General features: G+C 43.3%; 1 protein-coding gene across 2 annotated transcripts in view; it reads left to right on the top strand.

The window, feature by feature from the left end:
• The window catches only part of WDFY4 (WDFY family member 4), a 746,928-nt gene that overhangs the window by 687,264 nt on the left and 36,290 nt on the right, over positions 1-23,374 (top strand). For both annotated transcript variants that reach the window (XM_029609624.1, XM_029609625.1), the window contains 2 exons: positions 7,270-7,427; positions 19,292-19,450. In XM_029609624.1, coding sequence (XP_029465484.1) covers positions 7,270-7,427; positions 19,292-19,450 — 317 coding nt within the window. The remainder of the gene's footprint in view (positions 1-7,269; positions 7,428-19,291; positions 19,451-23,374) is intronic.

Here is a 23,374-nt window from a genome sequence, read left to right as displayed (position 1 = left end):
CTGCATAACAAGCGGGCGATTGTATGAAAGGCCATTTTGGCGGGTAAAGCACTGTCTTATCTGAGGAAATGTCTTTGAAAATGACTTTCTCTGGTGGAGGATAATTTTCAAACCCTACAGGGACCTTGCAAGTCCATGGGTGCAAGACCTGCAAGCTAACTTTCAAAGGGAAACTCCATGCAGAGAGCTTCCTTTTTGAAACTTTGGGATTGGTAGGCCATGAACATTTCAACTGTTTTACAGAAGGTACCTGCCCGGCTCTCATCTCACCCCTTTCCCTCCGCAGTACGTATGCTTTTCACATACGCAGAAACTTTTACCTGCTGACAAGATTGCAATTTTCAACCTGAGGAATTTACCCAGATAACTGCATAGTTACCTGAGGAAATTCTTTGAAAATTGTCCTCTGCGTACCTACCTAGTCACCCATATTATACATTGATATGAGCTACACATCACTGCTCTGAGTTATTCTACATCATAATATAAAATGGAAGATTATAATATCCAGTAATCAATATAGTTTGTACCTGAATAATGTTCCTCAAGGCAGGTAGTCATAAGAAGAGAGGGTGGAGGAAGAGGACACTCAGGATGGATGAACTGAAAGGTTGCAATGAAAGAGACCATTTTTCTGTATTTCTCCTTTCAGAGTTTTCCCCTTCCTTCTTCAGGGCCAGCCACTGTAGCCAGTAAGCTGTAATATTGTATGTGCCATTGTTGGCTGGTCTTCTATTGTTAGTATTTATTTATTTATTTATTTATAGTATTTCTAGACCGGAGGTTCCTGTATAGAATACATATCACCCCGGTTTACAAGGAACTCAAACTATCGCTTCATTTAGCGGTTTACATTGAACAAGGTTTACATTGCAACAAGTTATAACAAATTTATAATGTAGAAAACAATTACTAAAACAAGTTAACGGAACAAGGAACAGTTAAAATAGATAAATAAATAGTTAAAAATAATAGTTGTAAAATAGATAAATAAACCGTTAAAAATAATAGTTGTAATATGTGAGTAAATGCATGATATAATTGTGTGGGTAAATACAGATTCAGAATTGAATTCTACGGAGGTTTTATGCTATGGGCGAGGGGGTGAGTGAAAACTGAATGATAACTTTATTCCTGTCCTTAGCTCTCAGGGAATGCTTGTTTGAATAACCAAGTCTTGAGTTTCTTTTTGAATGTGGTGTGGCAGGGTTCAATGCGGAGGTCTGGAGGTAGTGAGTTCCAAAGTGATGGGCCCGCGGTGGATAGTGCGCGTTTCCTCAGGGATGATTTCGCCGGTTGGGTGATAAGTCTGTTCTGATACGCGCTTCTGGTCGGTTTCGAGGAGGTGTGTAGCTGAAGATCAAACGTTAAGTTGAGTGGAGCGATGTTATGTAATGCCTTGTGTATCATCATTATGGACTTGAATTGGATCCTGTATTTAATCGGCAGCCAGTGGAGATGATGCAGGATTGGGGTAATATGGTCTCTTTTTTTGGCATTTGAGAGAATTCTGGCTGAGGCATTCATGACCATCTGAAGTGGTTTGGTGGTGCATGCTGGTAGGCCTAGAAGGAGAGAGTTGCAGTAGTCCAGTTTCGGTAATATGATGGCTTGAAGGACCAAGCGGAAGTCTCTGTATTGGAGAAGTGGCTTTAGTTTCTTTAAGGTTTGTAGTTTAAAGAAACATTCTTTTGTTGTGTTGTTAACGAATTTGTTGAGGCTGAAACTTCTGTCTATAATGACCCCCAGGTCTTTTACTTGTTGCGTGGTGGGGTGCACGCTGGTGTCCGGACGTTGATTAGCTATAGTAGGTGTGGGTGGAACATAATTTTCCGGAGCTATAAAGAGGATTTCGGTTTTGTTTGTGTTTAAGACTAGGTTGAGGCTGGCGAGTAGGTTGTTGATGGATGAAAGGCATTTATTCCAGTATGACATGGCTTTGTGTAGTGAGTCTTCTATAGGGATGAGGATTTGTATGTCATCCGCATATAGGAAGTGTGTTAGCTTGAGGTTGGTGAGTAAGTGACAGAGCGGGAGAAGATATATATTGAAAAGTGTCGGAGATAGGGATGACCCTTGTGGTACCCCTCTCTTGGATTCAATGGCGTGAGACTCTTTGTTATTTATCTTGACCTTGTAAGTTCTGTTCTCCAGAAACGATTTGAACCAGTTGAAGGCTGCTCCTATGACGCCGATGTCAGCTAGGCGCTGCAGGAGGCATGGGTGGTTTACGGTGTCAAACGCAGAGGAGAGATCCAATAGTGCGAGGAGGCAAGGTTGGCCTTTTTCTAGGTTGAAGATAATTGTGTCTGATAGGGAGGTTAATAGTGATTCAGTATTCCTGGTCTTACGAAAACCAAATTGGTTTGTGGTGAGGATGTTGTTTTCGTCCAGATATTCTGTAAGTTGTTTGTTAACAACTTTCTCCATGATTTTTGCAATCATAGGGAGGTTTGCTATAGGTCTGAAGTTAGCTGGGTCTGAAGTGGGAAGGTTGGGCTTTTTAAGGAGCGGTTTCAGCATGGCCAACTTTAGTTGGTTAGGAACCTGGCCTTGGGAGAGTGAGCAGTTAATGATGTCTGCTACAGGTTTAGTTATGGTGTTAGTGATCAGACTCAGCATGTTTGAGGGGATGTGGTCTGAAGGATGAGAGGATGGTTTTATCTTCTTAAGGATGTTCTCAATTTCTAATGTAGTTGTGGGCTCAAAGGAGTCGAGCACTGCTGGGGTTGTGTTGTGTTGTTGGGTGGTGGAGTGCGATGATTGTTGATCTGTTGCGTGAGATGATTGTTGGACGGTTGAGTGCGAGGATTGTTGAACGGTTGAGTGCGATGATTGTGAGCTGTGGTTGATTAAGTAGTTTGGGTGTGGATGTGGTCCCTTGAGGGGGGCTAGGAGTGAGGTGATTTTATTGTCAAAGAAGTTTGCTAGTTCGTTCGCTTTGTTGAGAGCTTGTTCGTCTGGGATGGTAGGCGCCGGGGGTTTGGTGAGAGTTGAAACATAGGAAAAAAGAGCTCTTGAATCAAAGATGAGGTGGTGTATTTTTTTGGAGAAGAATTCTTTCTTGGTTTTGTTGATGTCATTTCTGTATGAGTTGAGGCATGATTTGTAGATGAGGAGGGTGATTGGAGATGGGTTTTTTCGCCATTTATGTTCCTTGCATCTCAGATCATGTTTCTGTTTTTTCAATTCCTGATTGAACCAAGGTTTCCTGTTGTCTTTGTTTGGATTGATAAGTTTAGTTGTCAAGGGGCACACTTGGTCTGCAACCTTCTTAGTGATGTTGGTCCATGATGATGTTGCTGAGTTGGCGTTGGAGAGGTCCAGTTGTTCTAATTCCTTGGCCAGGAGTTCGCTGAGTATGTCTCCTGAGCATTTTTTCCTGATGGATATCGTTGTTGATTGTGTTGATTGTGGGGGAAGATCATTTATCTTTAACACGGATGATATGATTCGGTGGTCTGTCCACGGTACCGGTAGGCAAGTTGTGGTGGTATGGGTTGAGATTCCCTCGTTTATGAAGATAAGGTCTAATGTATGACCTGCTTTGTGGGTTGGTTCTGTCACAATTTGTCTGAAACCCATGTTGCTGAGAGATGAGAGAAGAGTTTTGCAGTTAGTAGTATGGGGTTGGACATCTACGTGGAGATTAAAATCACCCATCAGGATGGCCGGTTTATTTGAGTTAAGGTGTTTTGCTGTTAATTCTATGAGTGTGGAAGGGTCTGCTTCCAATGTTCCGGGGGGGGCATAAATTAATCCGATTGTCAGATGTTTCGAGTTGAATAGCGCAAATTCAATATTTGCTAGGATATTGGAGGCCTGCAGTGTCAGACCTAGTGTTTTTTTGGATGCAAGGAGAAGACCACCTCCTCTTTTTTTAGGTCTGGGTATTGAGAGGAGGTCGTATGTCTGGATGGGAAGCTGATTTATTAGAGCAGTGTCAGAGGGTTTTAACCAGGTTTCTGTGATGGCACAGATGTCTGGTTTTGCGTCAGATAGGAAGTCATTGAGTATATGAGTTTTCTTGGAGATGGATTGTGCGTTCACCAAGGTGAGGGAGAAGAGAGCCAGACCAAGAAATTGTGTGATGGGTGTCAGCATGATGGGTCTGAGCCTCTGTTGACGGTTGAGATGTGGAGTGGGGGGCTTAGGTGCTCTCCACCTGTAGTTGTGGGTGATGGGAATTGTGAGAGGGTACATGTTCAAGGGTAGATATGACTGGAATTCAGAAGTCAGTAGGGTTCTTTAGGGTTCCTTGTTATGGTGCCGGAGGTATCCTGTTTGGTGATGTCCTGTAGGAACTGATGGGGGAGAGAGGTCTGGGCACTGAGTTTAAATTAACAGGGAGAGGCTGTGCGGTGCTTACCTTGCAGGCCTTTCCGGGGATACCTTTACTCGAGTGGTGCTACTGTAGTCTGCCGAGTGCTCGTCGGCTGTGTTTGGTTGCGGATGCGTGCTGTTCTAGTAATGACTACAGTCGGTTTCAGACCTGGGACGCTCCAAGGGGCGCGCTAAGGGGCAGGCCCCTTAGGTCGCGCTCCTTCGGGCGCGCGACGCCAGAAGGCTGCGCCGAGAATTTAGGGCTTTTTTTGGCTCCCTCTGATAGGCCAAGTGTCTCCTGGGGGCGTGGCTCGGAGGCAGACGGCTGCGTTCGGCGGTCGGGTCAGCGGGGCTTGAGTCCCTAGCGGGGCGGCGCTGAGCTGGAGGGCTGGTTGCAGCTAGAGGAGGTGAGCAGCGAAAGGAATGCCGGCCGGGAGAGCCCTGTATTTAAAGGGGGCTCTTACCTGGCTTCCGATTCGCGCTGATTTCAGTTTTTAAATATTTGTACTTCCTTTGTTGGCCTGCTTCCGACTTCTGGCTTCTGATAGGGTGGGGAAGTCACTTCGGGGCCACGTGGTCGCGGCTCGGAGGCAGACGGCAGCGTTCGGCGGTCGGGTCAGCGGGGCTTGAGTCCCTAGCGGGGCGGCGCTGAGCTGGAGGGCTGGTTGCAGCTAGAGGAGGTGAGCAGCGAAAGGAATGCCGGCCGGGAGAGCCCTGTATTTAAAGGGGGCTCTTACCTGGCTTCCGATTCGCGCTGATTTCAGTTTTTAAATATTTGTACTTCCTTTGTTGGCCTGCTTCCGACTTCTGGCTTCTGATAGGGTGGGGAAGTCACTTCGGGGCCACGTGGTCGCGGCTCGGAGGCAGACGGCTGCGTTCGGCGGTCGGAAGTAGTGCTAAGGAAAGCATTGCCATATTTTAGTATGATTTTCATTTTTGTTTTGAAAAAGTCTTCACCTTCAAAAAATACATAGCACTACCAAGGGATCTATGTACTGTGTAGGGACCTTCATTTTCAGTTTTATTTTAATTTCTCCTGGTTATTTCATTATTATAACAAAACATCAGTAGAAAAATGTCTTTGTTATAACAAACAGGAGAAAAATCAGTAGAAAAGTCATTTATCCACTGATTTATTTTGTTATAACGTTAAAATTCCCAGGAAAAAAAAATTGAAGGTCTATAGTACTGTGTTGGAACTAGCAGGTATCACATTAGCTTCTGATTCTAATACTCATATTAAACTACTGTTTAACACACTAATTACTAAGGGCCAGATTTTAAATCACCTACGCGCGTAAAACCCGGGATAAACCTCCGGGACGTATGTAAGTCCTGAGGTTAGTGAAAGGGGGGGCTGGAGGCGCCTGGCACAACGGCCATTTTGCCGCTGTGCCAGGGGATCGCGTGCCAGCAGGGTGCCAGCACGCGCAACTTGCTCCTCTGAAGCAGGAGCAAAAGGTAAGTTAAAGATTTGGGGGGGGGGGGATTTGGGATGGGGGAGGGCATGATAGGGGAAGGGGAAGGGAGGTCAGGCTAGGGGGTTGGGAAGTTCCCTCCCGGTCCGCTCCTTAATTGGAGCGGACTGGGAGGGAACTGGGAAAGCCCCCAATACGTCGCCAAGCATAACTGCAAATATCTCCCCCCCCCCCCCTTGTGTGCGCTGACCCGGCATTTTATAACATGGGTGTGCCAACGCTCGCATGTTATAAAATTGCGTGTCTATGTGTGCGTGCCGGGTAGCGCGCGCGCACATGGACGCACGTGTGCAATATTTTAAAATCTACTCCTAAATGAATTAGATGCAGACTGCTGCCATGTTAAAATTAGCATGTTAAACTGAATATGGCCACTTTAACATGTCAGTGCTCTGTGTGTTCACTTGCAGCCCACTGTAACCAAATAATTGATGTGAGCACAGGCTGCAGGTTGCTGGGTGTGGGCAAGAGGGGTGCCACTAACACAGGGCTTCCTTGTCGTTCCCTCCCAAAAGTGTCACTTTCATACATCCCTCCTACCTGTCTAATTCCCCCCCCCCCCCCCCCCCAAGCATGTGTGATTCAAATTATGTGGTGGCTAAAATGTCATTCTGGCAAGGACTGGTGAAATAGCAAGAGCAAGAAAATAGAACAGAAGAACTTAAGTTGTGTCATGCTGGGTCAAAACAAAGGTTTATCGAGTCCAGCATAAGTCTCTGACAGTGGCCACATTGAGTCAGATCCCAGGTAGGCTGCTCTCCTCCTCCTTCTCTTCTGCTGGGAAGGTAAGGACATGAGTCTTGACCAGGTGGAATCAGACATTTTGGATGAAAGGGGCTGGATTTTCACTGGGAGAATCAGACTTTTGGGGGTTAAAGTGGCGTGAGGGATTTTGACTGGGGGGGGGGGGGGGAGAAGGGTCAGATAGTTTGGGGGTTCTGCCTGCATGGGGGAAGCCTGAAACAAAGTGTTGTTATTTTTGCAGTGAGGCAGAGGTAAATGTAATGCAACATTGAGCTCATTATTCTATTATCTGCCTATTTAAATTGGTAACCACATTAAAACTCAATGTGGCCACTTTCAAGATATTCATAGCACATTAGCAGTATTAGTACCTGTGTGTGTTAAATGTGCTTTAGTATATGCCCTCCTTGTGACAGTATCATAGCATGAGAAGTAGCAAAGCTTGACTTGACATAGCCAAAAGATGTTTATCTCTTAAACAACTGCTTTGGTGGCACATCCCTCTAATTCAAAATTAAAAATAGGCAAACTCAGTTATGGACAAAAAGGAAGAGAAATAGGATTTAGGGCAACAGACATTACAGTTTTGTAAGAAATATGTATAGCTCTGCGTGCTTCACTACTAATAGATGTATAGCACACAATGGAAAAAGAATTAGCCCATACAAATATTAAGGTGTGACTTGTGACATTTCCTCTGTTGTTGTTTCTCCCCTTGGGATAGAAGGCCTCAGACGAGCTGTCGGACACATAATCCACACAGAAAAAAGTGTGCTTGCTGTGGAAAAGAATAAAATCCTGATTCCCCCTTTATGGAATAAAACTTTCAGCTGGGGCTTTGAAGATTTCAGCTGTTGCCTGGGAAACTATGGCTCTGACAAGGTAAATGATAACACAGATTATCTATAGTAGCTTTCACATCATGGATTTAAAAACTGGGATGTCTTTCAGAATTCCTCTCCAGTCATTGGATGCATACCATATGTACAGCATCTATGAGCAATCACAATCACCACATGCCCACCCACACCCACTCACACACCCACACACACATACTCCGAAAGCAGTGCCTGGTAAGAGGGAACGTTAGAGCTTTTGTAAAGGACAATAACACAGAGAGGGGCTTCATTCCTCACTACGTACTCGTGTGCCACTTTGTGACCAGCGGAGGGCACCCAAGCCGTGTTTTTTCATCACTCAGACTGCCTGATACTCCATATGGTATTTTACTAGAGAAAGTGAATGTGCCACGTTTTGCCAGTTGCACAGGTAGCTTGACTTGAAAATCCACTTTCAGTTGTGGTCTCTGGGTCAACTGTTTGTCCTCTGATGCCTGCCACACCTCCAGAGAGATGAAAACAAATTTCTATCAGCGAGCATAACCCCTGTGAATTGGACCAATGGGTTCTCAATGATTTGCAGACTTTAAAGAATATAGAATGTGACCTGGCTGCTAGCATAGTTATTCCAGTATGGTGGGCAACAGTCCATAGCTCCAAATTTTGCCTTAAAAATTAACCTTGTTTCTCTCTTGTGCTGCAGAAAATATACTGGCTGCAAACATTTCAACAGGGCTTTTGCACATTTCCCCTGTTCCTACTGCTTGTGCTCCAAAATGCCTCATAAACGGCTCTTGAAAGATGATCATTCTTAATCTGACTCAAAGAAATTATTCAGTCTTCTGTAGGAGCACACACCACTGTATTTGTGTGGGCTTCTTACCCTTTCAGAAAGGTTTTCATTTTTTCACTATGTATCAAACCCCAACTTTTCCCTCTCATGCTTCCTCTCTGCCTCTCAGGAAACAGGCTGTTTTAGCAATACTAATTACATTTCTCCATAGCACTGAAATATGTCCGGTATCCACAATCATGACTCAGAGGAAAAACAGAACATGAAGGAAGTATTTTATCATTATTTCTCTTTAGAAATTGCATTCAAACTATGCAGACTGTTTACGGAAAAGATTATAGACCTGATCATGTTTGATGACTCTGCTGGACAAGAAACTCAAACTTGCATCTCCTGCTCTGTAATATGCCATGTATGCCAACGCATAAGTGCTCCAAGCAGGGAGATTTTGCAGAGAAAAGAAAGATGGTCGAGTCTCCCACTGAAATATATTAGATCATGGGAACTTTTATATAGGAAAATAGAATGGAAATTTGTTTTCTCTCCATATATGAAAATATACTTCTTAAAAAGTGAGGATTAGCACATTGCTGCAAATAGACTCTCTCTCTAAATATATATATACACACACACACACACACACAAGCTTTTAACATGCAGTGTTTCACAGAGGATGGCTTATTTTTACTTATACAGTATATTTACTGCCATAATGCTAAGAGCAGTCTCCACCACTATTTGCCAGCAATTTGCAGCTGAGACACCAATCCACACTTGTTTGGATGTAAACTATATATATATAGTACTCAGACCAGTACAACTAGATATATGGAAAATGATTTTCGAATATGGACCATCGCATCAAGGAATGGTTTGAGCAGTTCTATAATCTTCAAGCAAAGCTCTTGGATGAGAGTTGGAATTTTTAGCTCATATTTTAGGCCAGGCAAACTAAAGAACTGTGATCGTGCAAACTATAAATCTCATTCTAGCAGGCCAAATTGTTAGTGTCTAAGCCCTCTAAAAAAAATTGTATACATACATTTAGTCTTTCATAGTATTGCCAATCCTAAATTTGGTTTGCAAATGTAAGAGGAGTTTGGCATATCTGAAATTCATCTAGGGGTTGATAGTGAGTTATTCTGCCTGGATGTATTCAGCGAAATATTATCACCCCTCATTGTTTTTGTTAAAAATGTATGACAGTTTTTGCAATAAAGTGCACAGGGGGACAGAGATTTCAGACAAGCATCTGACAGCAGCTGTCATGGAATGTTTTCAGTGCCTACTAAGGCTGTCACTAACAGGTTTTGAAATGCAACGGAGACCCTTCGGTGAGAGGACACATCAGCTTAATAGGAAAAAGTATGCTGTCTTATGACCCATGCTGGAAATTTCATCGTATAGATCATTTCTACTGGGAAAGGTAGCACAGGAGCAATTCTGAATTCTCTAAGGAGAGCATAATGGGGAAACTCAACAAAATAATAGAGATGTGAATCGTGTGATCGATCGACTTAACGATCGATTTCGGCTGGGGGGGGGGGGGAATCTTATCGTCGCGGTTTTGTTTTTTAAAATATCGTGTAAGTCGGAGGAGGGTGGGAAAACCGGCACACTAAAACATCCCTAAAACCCACCCCGACCCTTTAAAATAAATCCCCCACCCTCCCGAACCCCCCCCAAAATGCCTTAAATTACCTGGGGTCCAGAGGGAGGGTCCCGGTGTGATCTTTTACTCTCGGACGACCATGCCGTACGGTCGGCACCATTTTGCTGTACGGCAAAACGATTCGAGTTTAGGAGGTCATTCCCGGACACCCGCTGGACTTTTGGCAAGTCTTCTGGGGGGTCAGGAGGCCCCCCCAAGCTGGCCAAAAGTTCCTGGGGGTCCAGCGGGGGTCCGGGAGCGATCTCCTGGACGCGTGACATCGGGAGCTAGGAATCAAAATGGCGCCGGCGCTACCTTTGCCCTGTCACATGATAAGGGCAAAGGGCCACCGGCGCCATTTCTCTTCACAGCAGCCATGGGCAGAGAGCGGGACATCGCGCCGGCATCATCGCACCGGGACCCCAGGTCATTTAAAACATTTTGGGGGGGTTCGGGAGGGTGGGGATTTGTTTTAAAGGTTCGGGGTGGGTGTTAGGGTTTTTTTGGTGTGCCGGTTTTCCCACCCCCTATTTAACGATACAATACAAATGCCCCTGACGATAAATTGTGGGCATTTGATTTGTATCGTGCACTCTAACGATTTTGGATGATTTTAAAATTATCTGATGATAATTTTAATCGTTCAAAAACGATTCACATCCCTACAAAATAATACTGTGAGCACAACGTTCAAAGGGATCTAGCTGGTTAAGTCAGGACTTAGCCAGCTAGATCCAAATCATTCAAAACTGACCGGGTTAATCGGCTAAATTAGCTCCCCTAAATTTTACTAGGTAGCTAAATTTAGCCAGTCAGATTCTGGGTGAGACCCAGTTTGGATGGATAAATGTAGGCATTGCAATAGCAGGCCTTAATTTGTCCAGCTGCTCTCCCTCCTTAATCTTAATGTAAAACAGTGCCCTGCAGATCCCAACCTGTTTCCTCCAAATCTTTAAATTAAAAAAATGGACTCACTGGGTAACTTGACCTCCTTCCTCCTCCCTCCATACTTTTAAATATTTAAAAATGTCCCTCTGCCACAGGGACCCCTTTCCATCCTGTATATATCTTTTAAAATATTAAGAAAATGCATCCACTCAGTGGCAGTGACTTTTCCTCCCTCCTCCATCTTTTCAAAGATTTGGAAATGTCCCTGCATGGTGGTGATCCACTTCCCATCCTCTCTCTTTCTTTATAAAGAATAACATAAGAACATAACATATGCCATACTGGTTCAGAATAAGGGTCCATCAAGCCCAGTATCCTGTTTTCCACAGTGGCCAATCCAAGTCACAAGTACCTGGCAAGTACCCAAATATCTCTACATGTGGAGGACCCATTCCCTTCTTCCCTCCATCCTTTTAAATATCAAAAATTCCTCTGCCAGTGCAGCTGTCATGCTCAGTTGTCCCTCCCTCCCTTGCTGCTATCAAAACAGGGCCATGGCAGTGGGATTCCATCTGTCTCTGATATGGACAGTAACTGCAGGGATCCCCTCTGTCCAAAAATGGAGAAGTCCTTTTTTGTGTTGTGACTCCACTCGTGGAAGGGCCCCACGAGCGGCCTGACTCACCCGATGCCACCTATGCTTCCTTGCAGCCCTGCAATGCCACCGACTCCTGCTGCCACCTGTGTCGTGCTGCCATGAACCCGCGGCGGGAAAGTTGCTGCCGGTCCTCTGTGGAGGTGGGCACTGTGTCCTGCTGCTGCTTCCTGGCTTCTTGCAGCAGAACGCTGCCGCCACAGCTCAGGCTTCTGTTGGCATGCTTAAGTGCATGAGCGTGTCTCTTTAGCATTTAAAGGGCCTACAACGGGAAAAGCTGGTGATGCCCTCAGAAGTCATCATCCCTGGCTGCCCTATAAAAGGGCTCTTCAGACTCTGCTTTGGGCATTTGCAAGGGTCTTCCAATCCTGAAGTCTCCTGTTTCCTGCATGGTTTCTCTTTCTTGTTCCTGGACTCCCATCGCTTGTGATCATCGATGGTCTTCATCTGGTTCCTGTATCTTCCTGGTTTCCTGAGTCCAAATCTTCAGTCCTGCTTCCAAGCCTGTTTTAAAGTCTTTGTTTCCTTTTCCTAGTCTGTATCCTACCCGAGTCTTCCGCTAGATCTAGTCTTTGGAGTCTTCCAGGTTGCCGACTCCAAGTTCCTGAATCCAAGTTCCTATCCCTTTGGTCTTTGGAGTTCTTGTTCCAGCTTCCGTCTTGTTCCAAGTCTTTGAGTCCAGAGCCTGCTCTGCTATGGGTGTGGTTTGCAGCTAGCCCTGGGATTGTGAAGGGCGCACAGTGGCACCAGACTCTGTCAGAGCCTTCGTCTTGTTCCAAGTCCAGGGCCTTTGTCTTGTCCAAGTCTTCAGCGTCTTGTCCATGTCTCCAGAGTCATCTTCTGAGTCCTCAGCCTTCATCTGTCCTCACACACAAACCACTTTGCAGCAGCAGTCCAAGAGGGCTTTCGAGTGGCAGGAGTGCTACCCCAGAGACCAGCTTTGTGTTGCTGGGTCTCAGTTCCTGGTGCGTGTTAGACATCAGAGTGTTCCTATGCCAAGCTAAGCGTATTTCTTTTTCTAAGCCAAGAGTTTTCCTGTTTCAGCCCATCTATGCCTGGATGCCTTCACCCACCAGTGGCGTGGACCATAGCAAGCCCTGGGGTTGCTCAGATCACGTCATGGCACAGGGAATCATACTCTCGAGTGCCCGGCCATGCTCACAACATTATGGATAGGAAGTAGCAGAAATCCACATTTTTCACTATCAGTTTTTGGATGGAGGTGTAATCTGCCCTCGGGGGCATTTTTAAATCTTGAAAGGGCAGAGGGAAAGAGGCAAGAGCATCATGTGGAGGCATTTTTTTAAATATTTTAAAGTGAAGAAAGTGTGCTTCCTTTTAATCAACAAAACTTATAGTGTGTTTTCTTTGTAATCAGTAGAAGGTATATCAGGGGTGGCCAACTCCAGTCCTCAAGAGCCACAAACAGACCAGGTTTTCAGGATATCCACAATGAATATGCATGAGATAGATTTGCATACAATGTAGGTAGTGCATGGAAATCTTTCTCATGCATATTTAATGTGGATATCCTGAAAATCAGGCCTGTTTGTGGCTCTTTAGGATCGGAGAGAGGGTGAAATATTTTTCTCATATGAAGGGCTTAGACTGTGCACTTGTATTCCAGAATAGGAAAGACAATATCCTTCCAATTGGGGAAAGGGGGGGGGGGCATTAGAGGTTGTACCCTCTTCCAGTGAGGCATGTTGACATGGTCTGCTGCTTCCTTCCAATGGGGAAAGGTTAAAGGGTGTGTTTCCTCCAATTGGTAATGTCCTTCCAGTCAATAGAGATTAGAGGGTGTACTTTTCAGACAACAAAGACCAATGGTTATGTTTTTGTAATGAGCAGAGGTGAACAAGGTATTTTCTTTTCAATCAATTGAGATCATTGTATATGCTTCCTTCCAGGACACTTTATAAAGAACTTAATTTTTAACTCAAATAATGCTTTTAAAATATTTGCCACTGTGTTACAAATCATTACTTAGCCTCTGAGAGTCAGCAGGTCACAATCTAACATCAGGAGGAACAAGCAAACCAAGTACAACAACTTTCATTTTGAATTGACAGTTGACGTTTTCTTCTTTTCTGGATCTCAGTAAAGACTGATAATCTGCATACTCCTAGCTTTAACAGAAAAGTAAACCATTGAAGCTTTAGCTGTATACCTTAAGGATATCCTGCTATACTATTATAATCTATGATTTATTCCACAGACAAAAATTACAGGTTCCTATTTTGTAATGAGTATACAAATGTGGTTGCACTGCAGAGTTCATTTCTTCAGAGTTAGCTAGAACTACAGGTTTTGAAATAAGTTCTGACTTGGCAAAAGATGAGGAACTTAATATAAATTTCAGTGTCTCTGATGACTGAAGGCAAAGATGCAAGTTAGTAAGAAATATGTATACAAAAGAGCGATAAAGTTAGACAAATTTCTGTGCTATTGCTGCAAAAATCTACCACATTTTCATGGTATGCACTAAGAATTAGATATGCAAAATTACCACAGGTAAAAAATGAATTGAATATCTAATTCACAACCTAAAGCAAAGAAAATGCTATAAAATATATCACATTTCTTTATCTGACCCACATGTACCCACGACCCTACTGCCAGAGACAAATAAGACGTGTGTGTACTTCCTGTGCATTTTATTTCCAGATCCTCCCTCCTACTTGTGAGGAGTAGGGGATGTGCAGCCCCAAAATATTTGGGTTAGTTCATGTTTTCATTTTGAGGTTTTAAAATTTTTAATTTGGTTATGAATCTATTCAAAAAACCTTCGCCTACTGGGAGAACTGTCTTCAACCAATTAAACAACTTCTCTCCAGCCTGAACCTGATTCTAAACTCCAGCAAAACAGAGTTGCTACTGATTTCACACAACCCGAACACCCACACATCTATCCTGACACAAACCACATCTTTAAACATGGTGCTCTCTGCTGACGTCAGGAATCTAGGAGCATGGCTTGACAACCAACTTAGCCTAAAGAAATTCATAAACACAACCACCAGGGATTGCTTCTTTAAACTACAGGTCCTAAAGAAACTAAAGCCACTCCTTCACTTCAATGACTTTCGCTTCGTCCTTCAATCCATTATTTTTTCGAAACTTGATTACTGCAACTCAATCTTACTTGGCCTCCCCTCCAACAGCATCAAACCCCTACAGATGGTACAGAATGCCGCAGCCAGAATCCTAACTAACACTAATAGAAGAGACCATATTACCCCCATCTTGAGCAACCTCCACTGGCTACCCATCAAACAGAGAATCCTATATAAAACCTTAACCATCATTCATAAAGCAATTCATAATGTCGCACCTATATCTCTACAAACCCAACTTCGTCCACACTTATCTTCTAGACCCATCAGAAACGCCTACAAAGGCACATTAGTCGCAGCTCCTGCCAAATCAACACTAAGAAAAAGAGCACTCTCCACTGCGGGACCACACCAATGGAATGCGCTACCACCAGACCTACAACTCGAACCCAATCTACCAGAGTTCAAAAAAAGGTTAAAAACCTGGCTCTTCAGGCAAGCGTTCCAATTCCCAGAGTGTAACTAGGCACCCTCCTGACTTTCAGATCCAACCTATGCAGGGTGTCACTAACACCTTGACACTTAATTTCATACCCGTACTTGCTTATTCGCATGTCTATTTAACAGTCATTATCCACCTTTATATTACCACTTACTGCAGACCATTTACGCTACTAAAGTTCCTTGTAAAAATGTGAACACACACATACTATTCAATACACGAATAAGGTTATTTTGTTATTTGTTTATATTTGTTAAATATTATTGTTACTTTCAATGTTCCTTGTAATTATATTCAATGGTTGATTAGTTATTGTTCAATGTTCTATGTAAAATTACCCCGGTCTAACCTCCCAGACCAGGGCAACCTTTTCGTTACTTGTGAACCTGATTGATTTGTATTGCATACAGGAATTCCGGTATATAAAAATTAAAAATAAATAAATAAAAAATAAATAATGTTATTTTTCATTTTGCTTAATTTGCCAAGCTGAAAACAAACATTAAACAACAACGCCCCCCCCACCCCCACCCCCCCCCCCACCCCCCCAAAAAAAGGATAGAAAGAAAATGGATCTCCAGTTTCCGTGGCTCAGCCTTTCCTGTGCTGAAGCCTAGCTCTGAGCTGGGGTCAAGCACAGAGGCCTAGGTACAGGCCGAGCCTGGTTCCAAGGTCATGGCCTGGTGCAGGGGCCATGTATGATGCCTAGGCTTGGGTCAAGCCTTGTGCCAAGGCCTAGCACTGAGCCAAGACCATGTGCTGAGGTCTAAGGCCCTTGACAGACCTAGTGCTTAAGGCCTTGGCCTGGTACTGTGGCCTAGGTATGGATCTAGGACATAGCTCCAGGCCTAGGCCTCCGCCATGGGCCTGACCAAGGGTTTTTGGATCCAGGTCCATCAAGGACCATGGTCTTGGTGCCCAGCCTCAGCCCTGGACTAGGCCTCTGTGCTAGGAAGTCTCAGCTAGGACTGCTGGAGGCCTGGGCTTTTTTTTTTTATTATTATTATTTCATGAATACAAAAATACTCAAATATTTTTGGGTACTTTTATGGAAGGCTATTTTTGATTCATTCCATTCATCTCAAACAAAAAATGGCCTCAATTCACTGCATTTTTAGCATTCATTAAAAATGAATGCACATCCCTACGAAAGAGAAAGAAAGACCTGAGAAGCCTGACTCCTTCATCCTACAAATGATGGGAGAGGTGGCCCATAGGATCCCATTGTTCTGCTGGCAAGATACTTACAGGAGGGTTGGACAGGATTGGATTGAGGACTTAAAACAACTAGAAAATCATTAAAAAAAAAAAAAAACCAACAACAACAAATCCAGCTAGTGGATCCATTCCATAGGCTCTGCCAAGATGTTTAATTATTGCTTTCTGTTCATTAAATTGTTCTTTTAACATAGTCTTTTATTGTAAATTTCTTTTTAAGTATCTTGACAAAAACGTGTGGTTCTCCAAGTCCTCCCTCCTCCTTCATGGGCGCCAGAGGGTATTCATGGGTTGCCTGATCAGCCTGCTAGTGTCTAGCAGGATGTTTGGAATCCCTGTGGTCCTTTTTTTTTTTTTTTTTTACCATTGTAATGGCAGTGAAAGACATTCACTTTTTTTTTTTTTGCGGACTAAAACATTTTGGTGGATTAGATCACACCACAGAATGTTTAAACTTCATCAAAATGAGTAATTGTATTAACATTTACATAGCCCTTTAGTACAAAGTTTCTAATATTTCCTTGAAAAGTCAACTATTTCTGTGAAAATTATATTATTGCCTTTTAGTTGATGTTCGGAAGTGGCAGAGAAGACAAAGTTAACCAGTTAACTTTGTTTGTATATTCAGCAACACTTAACTGATTAAGTGTGCGGCCAACTATATGGTGAAATCTAACTACACAAAACTTTTGCAGTTAGGTTTAGGGCAGCCAGTTGTACAGTTTGTAACTGCCTAAACCTGAAAAGCCCACCCCAGTCAGGCCATGACCTGTCTCCTTTTTTTTTAATCTAAATCAATCTATGTGTACAACAATTTTGTGTACATAAAATTTAGCAGCATACCGCCAGGGAATATTTTAAGCTGTTTGATTTATGCGGTTAAAATCCAGTTTTGACAGAATACATCTTTTGAATTTGGACCCTTGTCTGCTGGTTTCATAAATAAAAAAAACGAGTAAATACTTCTGAAGTTCTTTTATGTTTTTCTCATTTCTGGGGGGAAAGGAAAGTTTTACGGTTACAGTGCAGAAAAAGCAAAGAACTGAATACTTTTTCCTTTATACGGCTACCAGTACTGGAATATTTAATTCAATGGCTATATGTTGTTATGTGAATACTATTTGTCACAGATCACCAAATGGAGCTATTAGTAATATATATTAAACTATTATGTACCACAGGTACATTCAAGCAGAACTATGTATATTTTCAGTCTGGAGTATTTAAGAGAGCAATATTCAAAAGCCATTTAGATGGATAACTCACACAAGTTATCATTCTAAATGGCAAGTTTTGCTATATCTGGCTATAATTTAGCCAGATTTAAAAAAGGGGGCATTTAATTATCTGGCTAACTTACCCCTAGATTTATGAGAGAGACTCTTTATAAGGCTCTCATATAAGTTAACTATAACACTGTAAGAGGGGCAACTAGTAACACGGGTTGAGGTTTTGGTAGTGGTCTAGATTTTTGGGGGCAGTTTTACATACACAGTCAGAGGTTTGAACAGCACAGTAGACATCAGTAAAGATTTTATGTGATTTGGAGTGATGAAAGGTACACAAAGATGAGGCTTATACATTGTACTCTCGACCTTACATGATAGCAGCTAGATAGAGCATGCATCCAGCTAGGTCAAGAGTACATTGTACAAATCTCATCTTTTTATACCTTTCATCAAATCACATAAAATCTTTACTGATGTCTATTGTGCTGTTCATACCTCTGACTGTGCATGTAAAAGTGCCCCCCAAAACCTAGCCCACCAACAAAACCTCACCCTGAGTTTAGAATGGCCTTTCTTACAGTGGTATAAAAAGTTGGCTAATATGTATGCCTCCCCAGAGGCTTTCTCTCTCTCTCTCTTTGTCTTTTTCCTCCCCTCCCCTCCTCTCCCCCTCTTCCCTCTCCCTGTCTCCACTCTTCCTACTCAAAATGGGATTTGCAACATTTATCACACATCATGTTTTGGCCATAATGCACAGCATAATGCCCAGAAAAAAAGGTATTTAATTCCAGGGTTAAATCCTGCGTTAGCATGCATTCAGCTGTTTCACGCAACGTTAAGCACCCCTCATTTTCATTAACTCTGCCCAAACTCCTCCCACTTAATTAAATGTTTAAAATGTGCCTATGCATCATGCGATGCGTTATTTATCGCATTGTTATGTGTGATCACGGGCATCAGGGCACTAACACCCACATTAAGGCCCTAACACGATTTGTAAAATGACTTTCTTAGCCAGATAACTTTAGATCAGCATCAGAGCAGGCCTAAAGTTATCTGGCCTCATGTAGCTGGATAACTTCAATAAATCTGGATATCTTCAAAAGATATCCAGGTAAGCAGTGCTATCAGAATGTTAAATAAACGGGACAGTGGCCCTATTCTCTGCCTTCCCCAACCTAATGCAATAGATGGCCCTGTCAGGCCGTGTCCCCCCAACCCTCCAGTTTAAACCTTGCTGTCCGAATGTTGGGGACACTCCCCTACACACCATCCCTTCTCCATTGCAATAAAGATTATGAAAATCATTCTGTCTCCTGGACCTTCCCTTCTTTCTCCCCTGCCCCACAGACCTAATAGATTCGACTGAAACCCCCCCAGACACCCCCAACCTAAATCCCCCAATATCCAAAACTATCCCAGCCAGGAGTGAGATTTAAACTCGCCCACGTCTGCTTTTGATAGAAGTAGCTCTGGAAATGTAAACTACATTCAGTTTATGTCTGCAGCACTAGAAGTGTAAACAAAATTAGATTACACTTTCAGTGCTGGAAGTGTAAACTGAGTGTAGTTTACACTTCCTGTGCTTGAAATGTCAGAAGCAGCTCTGGAGCAGAGAACTAAAAAACCTAAACAGCTATATTCAAATATAGCCAGTTAAGTTTTTTAGTTATCTGGCTACATGTAGCTGGATAACTTTAGCCAATTATGTTCAGCAGAATGTTTACACTGTTGAATATACGGGACAGGTTATCCTACTAACTTTAGCTGAGTAACTTGTCCATTAACCGGCCTACTGCATATGATCCCCGGCTCCTATCTGTTTCAAAATACAGGGTTTTTTTGTTTGTAATATAGTCTTTTTTTTTTACCTAGATGGTTTGAGACTAATCTGACATATATTTGTTTTACATAGAGTATTGTTACATTAGAAACAATGGCAGATTGGGGGCTTTGCTTATGTGCCGTGTGTCCCACACCATTCATGATCATCACATCTGGAACAAGCTCTGTCGTGTGTGTGTGGGAGCTTTCTCTCGTGAAGGACAAAGTAAAATGGCTCAGTCTGAAACAGGCAAGTAATTTCTTTTTTTTTGGGGGGGGGGGAGGTGTGTGGAGATTTTATTTATTTATTTATTTATTTATTTATTTAGGGTTTTTATATACCGGCATTCATGATACAATCACATCATGCTGGTTTACAGATAAACAGGGAGGTGAAAACAAAGAACTTAAAATTGGAACCTGTGCGAGGAAAGAATGCAGTTACAATGAACAAGGATGATCAAAACTGGGAGGCGAGAGAAAGACAGTAGAAATTTAACATATTTTGTCTTGTCTTGGCCAATTGAATAATAATAGGAAGTGCAGTAGTGAATTTGAGAATCCACAGTATTAGCAATTTGTGCAGTCCCTTACCTCTAAGTGTTCATCATTTTAACTCTTTGAGGATAGACAAAGCAGATCCTTTTGAGGAGGTGCCTCATCTTATTATAAGTGAACTACTGGAAATGGAAATCTAGGAGGTCCTTTCCAGAGGTTCTGATAGAGACTGGTCAAATCTTAACTCATTAGCCTTGGCTAAGATCCAAGTGCAGCCTCTGAGCTATGACTTGATGCTGGTTACATCTTGACTTTTTGACTGATATTGAAAATCTGTATGTAACCCCACCCCGGTGTGCGTGTCCTGCATGGGTAAGACCATAAAAGCTTTTGTAAGTTATTTGGGGCAGGAACCCTGACGAACTCTTTCCTTTGCCCCTTTCCCCAGGGTGTGACTTGGGGTGAATGGGTTCATTGTGAGTCCCAGTGCAGGGGTGGCTAACTTCCTCTTGATTATCCCTAGGAGAGGGGTCACTTCTCTTCTCTGTGTGCTGCAGGCCCAAATAAAGATGCTCGATACACTGGGCTAGTGTACAAACTAAAATTTACTGAATAAGATAATTACAGGTGACAATAAATATTGTTCCAGCACCATAGCCTTTTCTCTTCTCAATTAGAGTTTTCAGCTCTATCTGTTCAGGAATATTTCACAAGGGATCCTGTCAGCCTTTTGGGTTAGGTGAGATTGAGGTCCCGAAGGGCAGGACAACCTTTATATTGGACAGGTAAACCTCTTCCATGGATGGCCAAAAATTCTGTCCTTAAACAGAGAGTAAACTTTCTCTCTCCCCAGGGGCTGAAGATTCCGGATTGGTGTCTTCTAATCTCTTTACAGTTCTTGTACTCACAGTTAACAATTTCTTCCTTTATTTGGATTTATCTCAGTCTTTAACTCTCCTCTGGATCCCTTAGGGGAGTTCCCTGCAAGGAGGTTTCTTACCTTGCGCCTATGCAGGAAGGAAGGAACAGCCAAAAATCTTCCTCCTGGATGATTAACTCAATGTCCTTTTTGCCTTAACTGAATATAACACCATAGTTACTCCTCACAATGGATCACCCCCTCAGGGGCAGGTCTTCCCTATCCCTGGGCATCCCAGGCACAAGGTTCCCTGTGCTCTGATTCCGAGAGAGGTCCAGGTGTCCAGTGAGGCTTCTACCACAAAAAGGTCAAAAACCTGAGAACAACCCGGAGGAGTATCCAAACCAGCTAGGGAATAGACTTATAGGACCATCCTCTCGACCTAGGTCAGGATTCCCAGGCTGGGTTAGCCTGGTCTCTATGACTGGGCCTGAAAATACAACAAAAGGTAAGTACCTACCACCTCCTAACTCTCCAGAGTTAGGAGGTGGCAGGTACTCTTCAGAATCTCAGGAAACAGCTGTCATAAAGCCTCCTAGGGAGATGGCCATTCCCAGGCCCCTTAAAGGGAGGAACTGAAATTGAATGCATCCTTCCCCCATCCACTAACATATTCTATCTAGTACTTCCCTGGGCATATTGGCAACAAAAGAATGGCTCTTGTTACCTGTTCAGTATTGGTGGGAGGGAGCTAATACCCTGCCACCTAACCCTATCAGGAGTATGATGTAATGACTCTTGCCAAAGCAAGAGAAGTAGTCCTCATACTTATAAAAAATCATCAATACGTATCATTAGATAGTACTGTTCACTGCCAATCAGTTAATCTGAGTTTGCATCCAACCAATTGTACTGCCCCCTTGACCACATCTCTTGCGGGGCATCCTGGCTCCGGGATCAACTTGGCAGCAGCCACCCCAGGGCAGACTCCATGAGTCCTCATGTTCTTGGTGCCTGGTGCCTCCACCTGGGGAAGAAGTTGTTAATGGGTAGTATTTCCCTCTCTTCACCCCAGGAAAACAAATGGGACTGTGAACAAGGCTGATAATATGTATAAATATATACAGGTTTATTAGGCTATATAAGTATATACACTTCTACATGACTATGTCCATCGCTAATAGAATGTCAAACAGCACACTTATCTACTCACGGTTAACAGTCTCAGGCCACACAACTATATACATTCCTACAAGGTAGCAAGAACATTTAATATTTGGTAATTTGGGATTATTGGCCCCCACAGTATACCACCATATAGAATAGAAGGGACTTCTTGCATTCCCGCTTAATCAAGTATTATTATTTTCTTCCCATTTTTATCCCAAGACTCATCAATGTAAAAAGATGGAACTGGGCTGGTGGGCAGTGTTAGCCTGGGGGTCCATTGTATCTAAACTGCTGCCATCTCCTCAGTGCTGCTTCTGCTCTGCTGAAAGGTCTGTACCAAAGCTGGGGTCCACGCCCTCCAGAGGACCTGACTCCGCTTCTCCATCTGTCACTCACCCTCCTTGAGGACCAAATGCTGCCTCCTGGAATGCTGCTAGGATCCACACCCTCCTGGGGAACCCAATTGTGCCTCTGAACCTACTGCTGGGGTCCCCTTCCTTCTGGGGGACTGCTTGATATGCCCCTGGGGTCCACACCCTCCTGGGGGACCACTCGATCCACTTCTGGGGTCCACATCCTCCTAGGGTCCCCATTCCAATCTGCCATTAGGGTCCCCTTGCTCCTGGGGGACTGCTTGATCTGCTGCTGGGGTCCCCTTGCTCAAGGGGGACCCAAGGTAACCTCCCTTGATTGGAATGTTTTTTCTTGGCTTGGGTTACAGCTCCACTAGGCCCATGGTTTGTTTAGCATTCAATGATTCAGGTCCTCTGTAGTCTCAACATTCAGTGATTTTAGCTCTGCTAAGCCTATGGCAAGTCATTTACTGTTACCCAGCCTGACAGGTCACCTTCTCTCAGCCAAAAGACCAAGACCAAGGCAGGACCATGGAAAGAGAATATGTACATACCCTTCCAAACTATCTGGGTTTTTTCTTTCTGTTGTCTGTACCCAAGGGTCTGACTCCCCTTGTTTGTCAGGGTGAGAATGTGTTTGCTACCTAGGACTGTTTTCCAGTACTTTTTTCTCACAAATCCCTCTGTCATTCAGAATTCTCTAATATAGGACTTTTTGTTATAGTTCTGTAATTTAGGATTTTACTATCCTTTGATTTAAAGTGATATTTCACTGCAAGTTACAACAGTAGTCCAGGGGGCTATGACATGCAAATCCCCTACCTGGGTCTCTGACTCATTATTCAATGGTGATTTAAGCACCTTCACAGTAAGAGGTCTGGTAACCTTTTCAATCTTATTTTGGGTTTCCTGGGCTGCCAGCTCATGTTATATAGCTGCATTTTCCTCTTTTTTTCTGCTGCAGTTCACTTAAATGGTAGAATGCTATTTACCATCTCTCCTTTGGGAGGGATTTTCACAATGACCTTCAAATAAAATTAATATCTATTTGTTTTTGGTGACTGCAAATTATTGCCCTGCAATTACATTTATAAGGAGGACACAGCTGTTTGTGGTCTTGAGCTTTCTTTCTGCACCTCTAGTTATCTATGCCATAGTTTACATAAATGTTACTAAACCAAGTCATATTCTTTACTTGTTTTCTGTTGATGAAAAATACATCTGCATATATTGAATACTTGGAGATCAATATTCAAAGCCATTGTGCAGGTAACGTTTTGAGCTAATTGCACAA

This window comes from Rhinatrema bivittatum, chromosome 7 (genome assembly GCF_901001135.1).
Source record: "Rhinatrema bivittatum chromosome 7, aRhiBiv1.1, whole genome shotgun sequence".
Taxonomy (NCBI): Eukaryota; Metazoa; Chordata; class Amphibia; order Gymnophiona; family Rhinatrematidae; genus Rhinatrema; species Rhinatrema bivittatum.
This window is presented reverse-complemented; position numbering and strand designations above follow the sequence as displayed.